General features: G+C 36.1%; 1 protein-coding gene across 3 annotated transcripts in view; it reads right to left on the bottom strand.

Annotated features, from left to right (window-relative positions):
- Nucleotides 1–12,613, bottom strand: part of LOC145672826 (eEF1A lysine and N-terminal methyltransferase homolog) — a 98,292-nt gene that overhangs the window by 62,714 nt on the left and 22,965 nt on the right. For 2 of the 3 annotated variants that reach the window (XM_081741977.1, XM_081741992.1), the window contains one exon: nt 6,555–6,677. The exons of the other annotated variant lie outside the window; for it this stretch is intronic. In XM_081741977.1, the coding sequence (XP_081598103.1) occupies nt 6,555–6,677 (123 nt within the window). Of the gene's footprint in view, nt 1–6,554; nt 6,678–12,613 lie in introns of those variants that run through there. 3 annotated transcript variants of the gene reach the window in all.

Below are 12,613 nucleotides of genomic sequence, written 5' to 3'. Positions count from 1 at the left end.
TAAGGGTGAACTCGTTCCCTTTTATGAGCATATTTTTCAACCCCTATTTTAACATAGCAGATAACACATAAGATTACGAACACATATAAGAGCATCAGACTACGAAACATAGCAGGGGTGAACTCGTTCCATTTTTCAACCCCTATTTTAACATAACAGAAATGACATAAGAATACATAACTCATTCCAACCCTTATTTTAACATAACGAGCAAAGATTACAATCGAACACCCACGGTCTACAGATAATCATTTTAGAGGGTGTATTCATTCATTCTCTTTGATGACCATTTTTTCCACCCCTAATGAAATTACATAGGAGAGCAGATAATACATAAGATTCGTTCCCTTTTATGAACACTTTTTAGGGGGTGAACTCGTTCCCTTTTATGATTACTTTTTCAACCCCTATTTGAACATTTTAACAGCAGAAATGACATAAGCATGTCCTCAAACTACTGACCATCGTGAACAAAGGTCAAACTCGAAAACGAAACAACATATCGAGGTGCTGTTTCCACATTTAGCAATTGGTCATCAAAAAAGTACTGACCATCAAGGTCAAAAATTAAAACTCGAAAACAGAGCCACATTTAGTAATTGGTCATCAGGTACTACATGTCCCAAAATTAGTGGCCATCGAGGTCAAAGGTCAAAATACTTAAAACCCAATAACTCGAAAACGGAGCCACATACTCAGGTGCTGTTTCCACATTTAGTAATTGGTCATCAACAACTACAAGTTCCAAAATAGTGGCCATCGAGGTCAAAGGTCAACATACTTAAAACCTAATTATTCGAAAATGGATCCACGTATTGAGGTGCTGTTTCCATATTTAGCAATTGGTCATCAGGTACTACAAGTTCCAAAATAATGACCATCGAGGTCAAAGGTCAAAATACTTAAAACCTAAGATCTCGAAAACGGACCCACATACTCAGGTGCTGTTTCCACATTGAGTAATAGGTTATCAGGTACCACAAGTTCCAAAATAGTGGCCATCGAGGTCAAAGGTCAAAATACTTAAAACCTAATAACTCGAAAACGGAGCCAAATATTGAGGTGGTGTTTCCACATTTAGCAATTGGTCGTCAACTACTACAAGTTCCAAAAATAATGACCCTCTAGGTCAAAGGTCAAATATTTAAACGCAAATAACCCTTAAACAGAGCAACGTATTGAGGTGCTGTTTCCAAATCTAGTAATAGGTCATCAACTAGTACATGTTAAAAAGTACTGATCATCGAGGTCAAAGGTCAACATACTTAAAACCTAATAACACGAAAACTGAGCCACATATTGAGGTGCTGTTTCCACATTTAGTAATCGGCCACCAACTACTACAAGTTCCAAAATAATGATCATCGAGGTCAAAGGTCAACATACTTAAAACCCAATCACTCGTAAACGAAGCAACATATTGAGATGGTGTTTCCACATCTAGTAACTGGTCATCAACTACTACAAGTTCCAAAATAATGATCATCGGGGTCAAAGGTCAACATACTTAAAACCTAATAACACGAAAACTGAGCCACATATTGAGATGCTGTTTCCACATTTAGTACTAGTTGATGACCTATTACTCAATGTGGAAACAGCACCTGAGTATGTGGGTCCGTTTTCGAGATCTTAGGTTTTAAGTATTTTGACCTTTGACCTCGATGGTCATTATTTTGGAACTTGTAGTACCTGATGACCAATTGCTAAATATGGAAACAGCACCTCAATACGTGGATCCATTTTCGAATAATTAGGTTTTAAGTATGTTGACCTTTGACCTCGATGGCCACTATTTTGGAACTTGTAGTTGTTGATGACCAATTACTAAATGTGGAAACAGCACCTGAGTATGTGGCTCCGTTTTCGAGTTATTGGGTTTTAAGTATTTTGACCTTTGACCTCGATGGCCACTAATTTTGGGACATGTAGTACCTGATGACCAATTACTAAATGTGGCTCTGTTTTCGAGTTTTAATTTTTGACCTTGATGGTCAGTACTTTTTTGATGACCAATTGCTAAATGTGGAAACAGCACCTCGATATGTTGTTTCGTTTTCGAGTTTGACCTTTGTTCACGATGGTCAGTAGTTTGAGGACATGCTTATGTCATTTCTGCTATGTTAAAATGTTCAAATAGGGGTTGAAAAAGTAATCATAAAAGGGAACGAGTTCACCCCCTAAAAAGTGTTCATAAAAGGGAACGAATCTTATGTATTATCTGCTCTCCTATGTAATTTCATTAGGGGTGGAAAAAATGGTCATCAAAGAGAATGAATGAATACACCCTCTAAAATGATTATCTGTAGACCGTGGGTGTTCGATTGTAATCTTTGCTCGTTATGTTAAAATAAGGGTTGGAATGAGTTATGTATTCTTATGTCATTTCTGTTATGTTAAAATAGGGGTTGAAAAATGGAACGAGTTCACCCCTGCTATGTTTCGTAGTCTGATGCTCTTATATGTGTTCGTAATCTTATGTGTTATCTGCTATGTTAAAATAGGGGTTGAAAAATATGCTCATAAAAGGGAACGAGTTCACCCTTAAAATGGAGGTCGTAAAAGAGAACTAGTACACCCTTTAAAAAGTGCTCATAAAAGAGAACGAGTTCACCCTGCTATGTTATGTAGTCTTATGCTCTTATATGTGTTCGTAGGGGAATGAATATTAGGTATTCTCTGCTATGTTAAAATAGGGGTTGGAAAATAAGCCATACTCTTGTATTAGCTCTGCTATGTTTAAATAGGGGTTGAACCCTTGTTATGTTACGTACTCTTATGTGTTATCTGCTCTGCTGTGTGTTACGTAGTGTTATGTGTTATCTTCTCTTCTATGTGTTCGTAATCTTGTGTGTTATCTCCTATGTTAAAATAGGGGTTGAAAAATATGCTCATAAAAGAGAACGAGTACACCCTTGTTATGTTACGTACTCTTTTGTGTTATCTGTTCTGCTGTGTGTTACGTAGTGTTATGTGTTATCTTCTCTTCTATGTGTTCGTTATGTTACGTAGTCTGATGTTCTGCTATGTGTTAATAGGGGTTGGAAAATATGCTCATAAAAGAGAACGAGTTCACCCCCTAAAAATGTGCACGTAAAAGAGAACGAATACACCCCCTAAAAAGTGCTCATAAAAGGGAATAAATTCACCCCTAAAATGGAGGTCGTAAAAGACCGTGGGCTCACGGTGTAAGGTGCTCAATTTCCCAGGGGCTCCTGAGTTGTTCTATGCTGTTCTATGTTGTCCCAGATCGATCCATTTTCTACTACTTATATATATATATATATATTTCTTCAAATACAAAGTTAATTAACTTATATATTTATGGAAAAAATACTATAGCAGCATGTTGTTTTGTAATTCACAAGTTTTCTATTCATACACTTAGTATGTTACGAAGCAACACTACGTTAAAATATGCCTGAAACTTGAGCACCTAAATCAGATGCTCTTAATCTACTACGCCTATTTACTAACCGGACGATCTGGGGCAGATTTCTAGTGAGGGCTCAAAATTTCTATCGCTTTATCCTCCTTCCAAGGTGGCTGAGCTTACCTAGCCTCTCTAAAATGGGTACCTAGGGCTATATAGGAAGTGAAGAAAACCAGGGTGTAGTCTTACTACATCATTACCTTAAATTTCGAAGTCGCTAAGTGCGAACCTCTACTCCAACCTAGGGTTGCCATCTGTCCCGAATTAGGCTGGACATCCCGAATTTTGAGAAAATTTGCAGTATCCCGAATTTATGTGTAAAAATAACGAATTATATGGCAGGACGCCAAGTGGATTGATTTAAATCACCTGAATTTTTAAATAAAATCGTTGATTTAAATCAAATTCGGAAATAAATTAATTTGAAGTGGAAATCCCGCATGTTTCTGTTATTTCGATTATGGAAGAGAACAATGAGATTTAAACGTATGTACAGCACAGTATGAAAACTAGTGTTTCGTGCAGAAGATGATTACGGAAAATCTCGTTTTGAACGAGTAAGGTGAGAAATCCCGATTTCTTCTCTCTGTAACATAGGGTTTGTAGATCATTAATTACTCCATCGGAAAAATCACCATGGACATTCAAGACAAAAATTCTTTTGTATGCTGTTTGTTTGTTTCCAGATAATAGGTGAGTATTTAGAGGGGTGCGACTTCCTATCCGAAACTTAAAACTCTTGTACATTTTAAATAACTTTAGATGAAATATACGTATTTTATGCATTTCGTGCCGGAAGCTAGTTCTGGACCACCAGATTCTTTTAACGTATGTCCCTGCCAAATATCAATAACTTTTGTGAAAAAAGTGCCATGTTGATAAACGTTGCTGTACTTTTTCCTTAATACTTAAGACACATTATTTGAGATTGAAATAGGTTTGCGATTGTGGATTAATTTAAAATTCAACCTCAATATTTTCACTTAAATGGCATAATTAACATTTAATACTATTTCCTAATTTTTTTCTTCAATTCACGACTTGTATTATTCGACAAGAAAGATGTGATTTAAAGAAAAAATGATTTAAATAAAACATTAACAAAAATGATTTTTATTTTTAAAAATCATGATTTTTCCCCGCCCTGCAAATTATCATAAATATTGACAAAAAATGTGAGTAACATTTGTAAATTTTGACCCATGACCAACGACTATAGAGATATCAAGTCGTCAAATCACCACCAATGTTATTCTTTATTTTTGCAGATTCATAACTTCTGCTCAAGTGGCCGCCAAGAAGTTGACGCTAAGAAATTTTTGCAGTGCGAACTTTTAATGTAAATTTCCAATGCAATTTTCACTCATTAATTTATGTATTTCCTTTTACTTTTCTTAATAAATTGTTCCAGGTACAATTTAGATACGAGACCCATCGATTACATGTTCGAAAAGTGTGACTCGCTTTAGGCTTACCGAAAGGTGGCAATCCTACTTCGCTCTCCTTAGGTATGTCCCGAGTAATCTTTATTTATTACCATCCATGAGTTCTTCAAAACACATAAGCACATTAAGGGACATATAATTTCGTGAATTCCTTAGCTTCGGCAAATACATTAAAACTAAATGCAGATAAACACGTGTGACTACTACCATTTATCTCACAGAACATCATAATTACCGCAGATAGCCGTGAATAATGACATTTACTAATACCGTAAAATATTTAGGTATGCATTCAGATGATAAATATTTAGGTATGTATTCGGATGATAAATTTTTAGGTATGTATTCGGATGATAAATTTTCATGATAAGAACACATAAGACAAACTAAAGAAAAAAGTCTAGGCTATGTACATAATATGAACTTAGTCACAATATTGAATCTATGTCCCTGTACTATGCTCTATTTTATTCTCACATTAAATACAGTATTGCCTTCTAGGAGTCTTCGCCACAACTTCAGAATATATTCAAACTACAAAAATATGTCATAAGAATCGTTACAAAATCACAAAAACGCATCAGATATAAGAAATTATTTGAATCATTGAGTATGACGACCGTTCCTTCCTTGTACATATTTGAACTACTTAAAATTACTTGGGATCATTTGGATAATATTAAGAGAGAGATTATGATACAACTATCCTACGCGTGAAAAAAAATAACTTATCTACTGTGTATCACAGACCATCTGCATATTGAAAATCACGTATCTATATAGGTGTAAAACTGTATAATAAGCTGCCTGGGTGTATATATATATATATATATATATATATATATATATATATATATATATATATATATATATATACTTATTAGACGAGTTCCTTTGTCAATTCAGTGCCTAAACGGTTATTAAATAAAACTTTATTTTTTTTAACAGTAAATGAATATCCAAGCAGGTCATTGTGCAACTTCAAAAACTAATTAAATCCCTACTGTATATATCAGGTGGTAAATACAAGTACCAAACGTACACATATATACAGTAACTGAAATAGTAATTAAGTTCATATACATTATTACTATATAGATTGTAGAAATGAAATGAAATCTTTGAGTTTTACGTTCCACGGTTATGCCGTGTGGGCTAAAGGAGACGGTGATGATGAGAAATGAATGAAATGGTGGAGTGGGAGGAAACGGGAGAACCTCGAGAAAACCCACGCACACGGTGTTTGTCCACTACAAAATCCACTTGGCGCGAGCTGGAATCGAATCAAAGACCTCACACACCAGAGGTAAACCCTCTACCACTGAACCACAGCGGCCCCCAGATTGTAGAATTTTTTTTAATGTATTTTTCTTAAGTTCTTAAAAGAAGAAGATTTTATTTGTTCTAAGTATTGTATCTGTTTTAAACACTGACGATTTCTATACCTTTTGCACAAACGTACATGTAATATGGTCTACAGAATGATGAGTAATCTAATGTAATTTAATCTAATCTAATATAGTATAACCTAAGCACGATCAGCAAGAATTATTTAGAACTAAGGAGATATCTATATGATACCATAGTAATTAGAATGAAATTGTGCCTGGCATTAAATAAGTAATCTTTTTCTTAATAGTCTTAAACCGTGTCATAACTTAAATATCGAAAATCACCTGTATCCAACATCATAGAGATCAGCACTTAAGGTAGAATTTCCACAGCCTACAACTAGAATTGTGTCCTTTGGTTTGATATATTTGTGAAGAAGTCCACACAACTGAGGGTATTCGCCATACCTACACAAAGAAAACCATAACTTAAGTAAACAAAATACAAACATTACACGGATTTCTTTATATATATATATATATATATATATATATATATATATATATATATATATATATATACCCGGTGATATCTAAATTCTTAAAAGACTTCACCAATTGCTCCGGAAATTGTCAACTATATATATATATATACAGTGGCGGATCCAGGATATGATCAAGGGAGGAGCTAAGCCATAGTTTGCCGCTTTACCCAGTGTAAGCCCCCCTTGGATCCGCGCCTGTACATATATATATATATATATATATATATATATATATATGTATATGTTACGGTAATGTCTAAGAAACAATTAAAAAAAAAAACTTTAAAGTTGAAATATATACATACTTAGAACGAAGAAAGGTTCAAATCATAATCAAGGGTAAACCAACAATGAAACTAAATCGGAAATGATACTACAGGATTAATAAAAAATTAATATAATTATTGAATTTAAAAAAGGCAACAAACAAACATACAGTACGAATGTAATAACCAGTGTGTTTTCTGTAGATACAGTACATGAAATAAACTTTCCCAAATTCAAGAAAACACCCTCCAACAATATTTTCGTAAGCATTCCGTTCCTACATTTTATATGAATATGCATATTTGAATATTTTATATTTAACTACAATACACCCCAGCACTTTTCTAGCGTTCTTGCACTTTTGTTTCAATAATAGAGAATGTTATATATATATATATGGTGCCTTCCATTTCAATTCAGGCAGAGCATGTACCATCACCATCTCAGATATTGTTGAAACTTTTTTTATAGCAACTAGATATGTTTTTAAGAGACCCATATTTTTTTGTTTTGTCGAAAAAAATTTTCCCGCCAAGTAATGGGCCATCAAAGACGGGAGGTACAATTTATGAATTGTAGAAGACATGGAAAATGGTCAACTTCGGAGCCTCACAATTCGGCTATGGAGACAGGTAGAGTTATAATTCTTGTTGTGGTATGTACATAGGGATGTAAATAAACTATATTTTATTATAGTTTGGTTTGCGCATGCGTATCATTTTGTACATAAATTAACAAATGAACGTCAATTTATCTGAAAAGTCGAAGTTTGCGAATTTTTTTCGAGCACTTCCGGTTCGAATTTTAAAATTCTGTTTTCACGGTTGGTAAGACCTGGTTACCCGCTTTCCGGAAAAATTTTTGTATCGATTCTGTGTGCAACCGTTTTGTCGCAAAAAATTCGAGAAATTGTAAAATTTTCAAAAATCGCCATTTTTGGGCGCCATTTTCTCGAAAACACCATCTTTTAAAATTCTGAAATTTTGTCAGATGGTTCAACTTTACATGAACAATAAACACACCAAATACCATTCTCGACCAATGCTTCATGAATTAACTGCAGCCTTTTAAAGTTAGCGAAGTTTCGTTAACTTTGATGTCACAGTTAGCAACACTGGGAACAATAAAAGTGCAATGATTTGATGATGTTTGTGGTTCACATTCATTAAATGAAGAATAAAAGGTTTTCTTGACTGTTTTTTTCATTATTTTGATCAAGAACGCTCTCTGAAATAGTAAAATGAGCCTCCCCCTACTCCTCCGTTTTCTTAAACCGAAATAATCTGAGGTGGAAATTACGATTACGAAACACAGAAATTTTAAATTCACTTGAAATGGCCATCCAATAAATTCTGATGATCTACAAAAAGCTGAACTATTACCTCAGTGATGATTTGGAATGCTCCAGACAAAGTCTCAATTAAGTGCGATGTCATTACAGTGATCGAAAAAGGACAAAAAGTTTAAAAAATCGAAACGTTTTCTTACGCGTTCCAAAGAAATTTACTGACTTTTTAAACAGAACAATCCCAACATAAGAATGGTTCACTCGGAATTTTACAATGTTCGACTAAAGTGGGTCAGTCCGCAACTTGCGAGGGAAGTGTGTATGTGTGTGTGTGTATTGTGCAAATTTTAAGTTAGCTGCTACTGCGTTGCTACAAATCAAAAGTGCAGCCTGTATTGAAGCTGTCATGAGTGACCTATTTCCTTTAGTAGTATGATCCGTAGAAAATGACAACTATCTTCTTCAAGAATGTGGTGAATGTCCTGGAGTGGAAGGAATAAGTGTGGAGTCTTTAATTATTGATCCTGATGAAAATGAAAGTGTCATGTATGCCATATGGGAAAACAATTATCTCGTTAAAATACTGTTCCATTTTCTGTTTTTGTATCGTACATTGCTGGTTTAACTGTAAGAATTGTAATTCATGACTACATCAAGAAAATCCAAAGAGAATTAATTGTTACCGAAAAGCACCGTATAAAATTTCAAGTTACAAATTCTATTTTACTTCATTTGGACTTCGCTGAAAACTGGACTGTTATTCTGCAAAGTGAAATTCAGAGTTATCACCGGAATATGAAACAACTGACAGATTTGTTGTAATAAACGACGATAAAACACACGATTCGGCTCATGTACATATAGCCATAGACAAGATTCTAAAAATACTCGAAGAAAAGCGAAAATATATTTTATAGAAAAAGGCTTGAATACGTGAAAATAAGTGTCTACAATTTCCCAAACCGTGTCAGTGATTTCTGATAATGCTGCATCCCACTTTAAAAATCGCTTTCAGATGTTCGAGATGCAGACAGGTCCGATAAAGCAGTGGTTTCGCAGTGAAACCGGCCATGCAAGGGTCTGTGCGACGGTATTGAGGGGGGGAGGTGTAAAGAATGTGGCAACGGGGCACAACCTTAAGCAAAAACAGATCCACAGTATTAAAACCGCAGAAAAAAAAACAATTCTTCAAGTTTTACGTCCCACGCTTATGCAAGTTAGGCTAAAGAAGACGGTGATTATGAGAAATGAATGAATTGGTGGAATGCAGAAAGTGGGAGGAAACGGGATAACCCCGAGAAAACCCACGAGCACGGTGTTTCTCCACCACAAACCCCACACGGCGCGAGCTGGGATCGAACAAGGGACCCCAAGCACCAGAAGTGAACGCTCTACCACTGAGCCACCGTGTCCCAACTAAAACCGCAGAAGAATTCGTGAGTATAGTGCAAGTACAAACTCCGGGTATTACTCTCGTTTTGTTGCCTGGAACTAAATTCGACGACTTCCGGAAGAAAAAAAAAGGGGAAAATATGCGACCGGTAACTGGTATTCAACGAAGTCATTTTTGGCTTTCGGAAAATGGCGAAGTTTTTATGGCAGTAACGGGTCACCATGAACTAACTTCAAGCTTCCCCCAAAATCGAACTTCTGCAATTCAAAATGAGAATAAGAAATCTGCAAAAAGGAACTTTTGTTACATACATATATGTATGATAACCAGTGGTGCGTAGCAGAAATATTATGAATAAATCATGAATTACGTGAAGTTGAAGTGCTGTTTATGATTCTACATGGACCTTCAGCATTTGTGACTATGGACAATGTGCTACGCAGGGGCGGATCCAGGACGGACTTCTGGAAGGGGGAGGGGATAATACTGCTACTTAGAGATAATTTTAAGAGCTCCAAACTCTGAGATCGGTTTTATTTATATATAAAATAAAAAAGTTTCTTCCCCCTAGATCCACCCCTGGACGAGTTGTGAGTGAGCCAACACCTATTGGAGCACCTGCACAGTTACATGCTGTTAGCGAAGAAGACACCAAACAAACAAATGATTGGTCCACGTAAAAAAAAAAAAAAAAAAAATAATAATAATAATAATAATAATAATAATAATAATAATAATAATAATAATAATAATAATAATAATAATAATAATAAAGATCAGTGAAATTTTGTTTCCGAAGACCATTTTAAGTAAGTGAACTTGAAATTTGTGCGTTTCGTAATCGTAATTTCCACCTCAGATTATTTCGGTTTAAGAAAATGGAGGAGTAGGGGGAGGCTCATTTTACTATTTCAGAGAGCGTTCTTGATCAAAATAATGAAAAAAACAGTCAAGTAAACCTTTTATTCTTCATTTAATGAATGTGAACCACAAACATCATCAAATCATTGCACTTTTATTGTTCCCAGTGTTGCTAACTGTGACATCAAAGTTAACGAAACTTCGCTAATTTTAAAAGGCTGCAGTTAATTCATGAGGCATTGGTCGAGAATGGTATTTGGTGTGTTTATTATTCATGTAAAGGTGAACCATCTGACAAAATTTCAGAATTTTAAAAGATGGTGTTTTCGAGAAAATGGCGCCCAAAAATGGCGATTTTTGAAAATTTTACAATTTCTCGAATTTTTTGCGACAAAACGGTGGCACACAGAATCGATACAAAAATTTTTCCGGAAAGCGGGTAACCAGGTCTTACCAACCGTGAAAACAGAATTTTAAAATTCGAACCGGAAGTGCTCGAAAAAAATTCGCAAACTTCGACTTTTCAGATAAATTGACGTTCATTTGTTAATTTATGTACAAAAAGATACGCATGCGCAAACCAAACTATAATAAAATATAGTTTATTTACATCCCTATGTACATACCACAACAAGAATTATAACTCTACCTGTCTCCATAGCCGAATTGTGAGGCTCCGAAGTTGACCATTTTCCATGTCTTCTACAATTCATAAATTGTACCTCCCGTCTTTGATGGCCCATTACTTGGCGGGAAAATTTTTTTCGACAAAACAAAAAAATATGGGTCTCTTAAAAACATGTCTAGTTGCTATGAAAAAAGTTTCAACAATATCTGAGATGGTGATGGTACAATTTTATATTTTTTTGCCTGAGTTGAAATGGAAGGCATCATATATATATATATATATATATATATATATATATATATATATATATATATATAGGGTTGGGGCAAAAGTCATAGCAACTATTTTTTTTTTCTTGCAGATATGTGAGCGGATCACAAACTTATATGTGTCGTGTGGAAGTTCTGCAGGCATAGTGTGTATGCAGAACAACAGATGGCTCTGTGATAGCTGGTAGTAGCACAGCGAGGGCTGTAAAATCAGTCAGTTAGTGAGTGTCGTGCGAGATGGAAGTAACCCGTGTTGAGTAGCACGCTTACATCAAAATAGCCGTTCTCCGAGGGAGAAATGCGATGGAATGTCACAGTGAATTAGTGGAAGCCCTTGCGAATAATGTCCTACCATACCGGACAGTAGCACGGTGGGTAGGAAAGTTTCAGCAAGGACGTGTGTCAACAAGTGATGAGCAACGTTCGGGACGACCTGTCAGTGTGCGGAACGACGTAGCACGTGCCGTCATCGAGCAGCTCCTGGATGAAAACAGACGACGGACACTACTGGAGTTGGAGGAGGCATCGAGAAACGCACCGTCCACAGGATTTTGTGTAATGAGCTGCAACTACGCAAAATCACATCGCGGTGGGTACCGCATGCACTGACGGAAGTTCAAAGGTGGATGCGCTATGCAATATGCTCCGACCACCTTGCACGCTGGCAACAGGACGGAGATCAATTCTTGTTACGAATAATCGCCATCGATTAATTTCGGACCAGGGTATACGAACTAGATCTGAAACGTCAGTCCGCGGAGTGGCGACATGCTACATCAACAAGGAGGCAGAAGTTCCGTCAGAATCCTTCCCCAGTCAAATTGATGGTGATCGTCGCGTATGACGTCAGGGGTGTCATTGTTTGCCACTTTGTTTCACATGGCAGAACAGTGACCGCACACTACTACAGGGACTTCCTGGTGCGACAGGTACGATGTGGCGTTCGGGAGAAACGTCCGCATCTTGTGGACAGTGCAATCATCCTGCACGACAATGCAAAACCACATAAAGCAGAGTGTGTAGGGCAGCTACTGCGACGTTGGCGATGGAAAGAATTGGAGCATCCACCGTACTCTCCTGACATTTCGCCCTGTGACTTTGATCTCATTCGAAAGATTAAGGAACCACTACGTGGTAGGCGGTTTGCAACACG

This window comes from Thermobia domestica, chromosome 2 (assembly GCF_964235325.1).
Source record: "Thermobia domestica chromosome 2, izTheDome1.hap1.1, whole genome shotgun sequence".
NCBI lineage: Eukaryota > Metazoa > Arthropoda > Insecta > Zygentoma > Lepismatidae > Thermobia > Thermobia domestica.
Note: the sequence above shows the minus strand (reverse complement) of the source record. Positions and strands in the feature narration are given on the sequence as shown.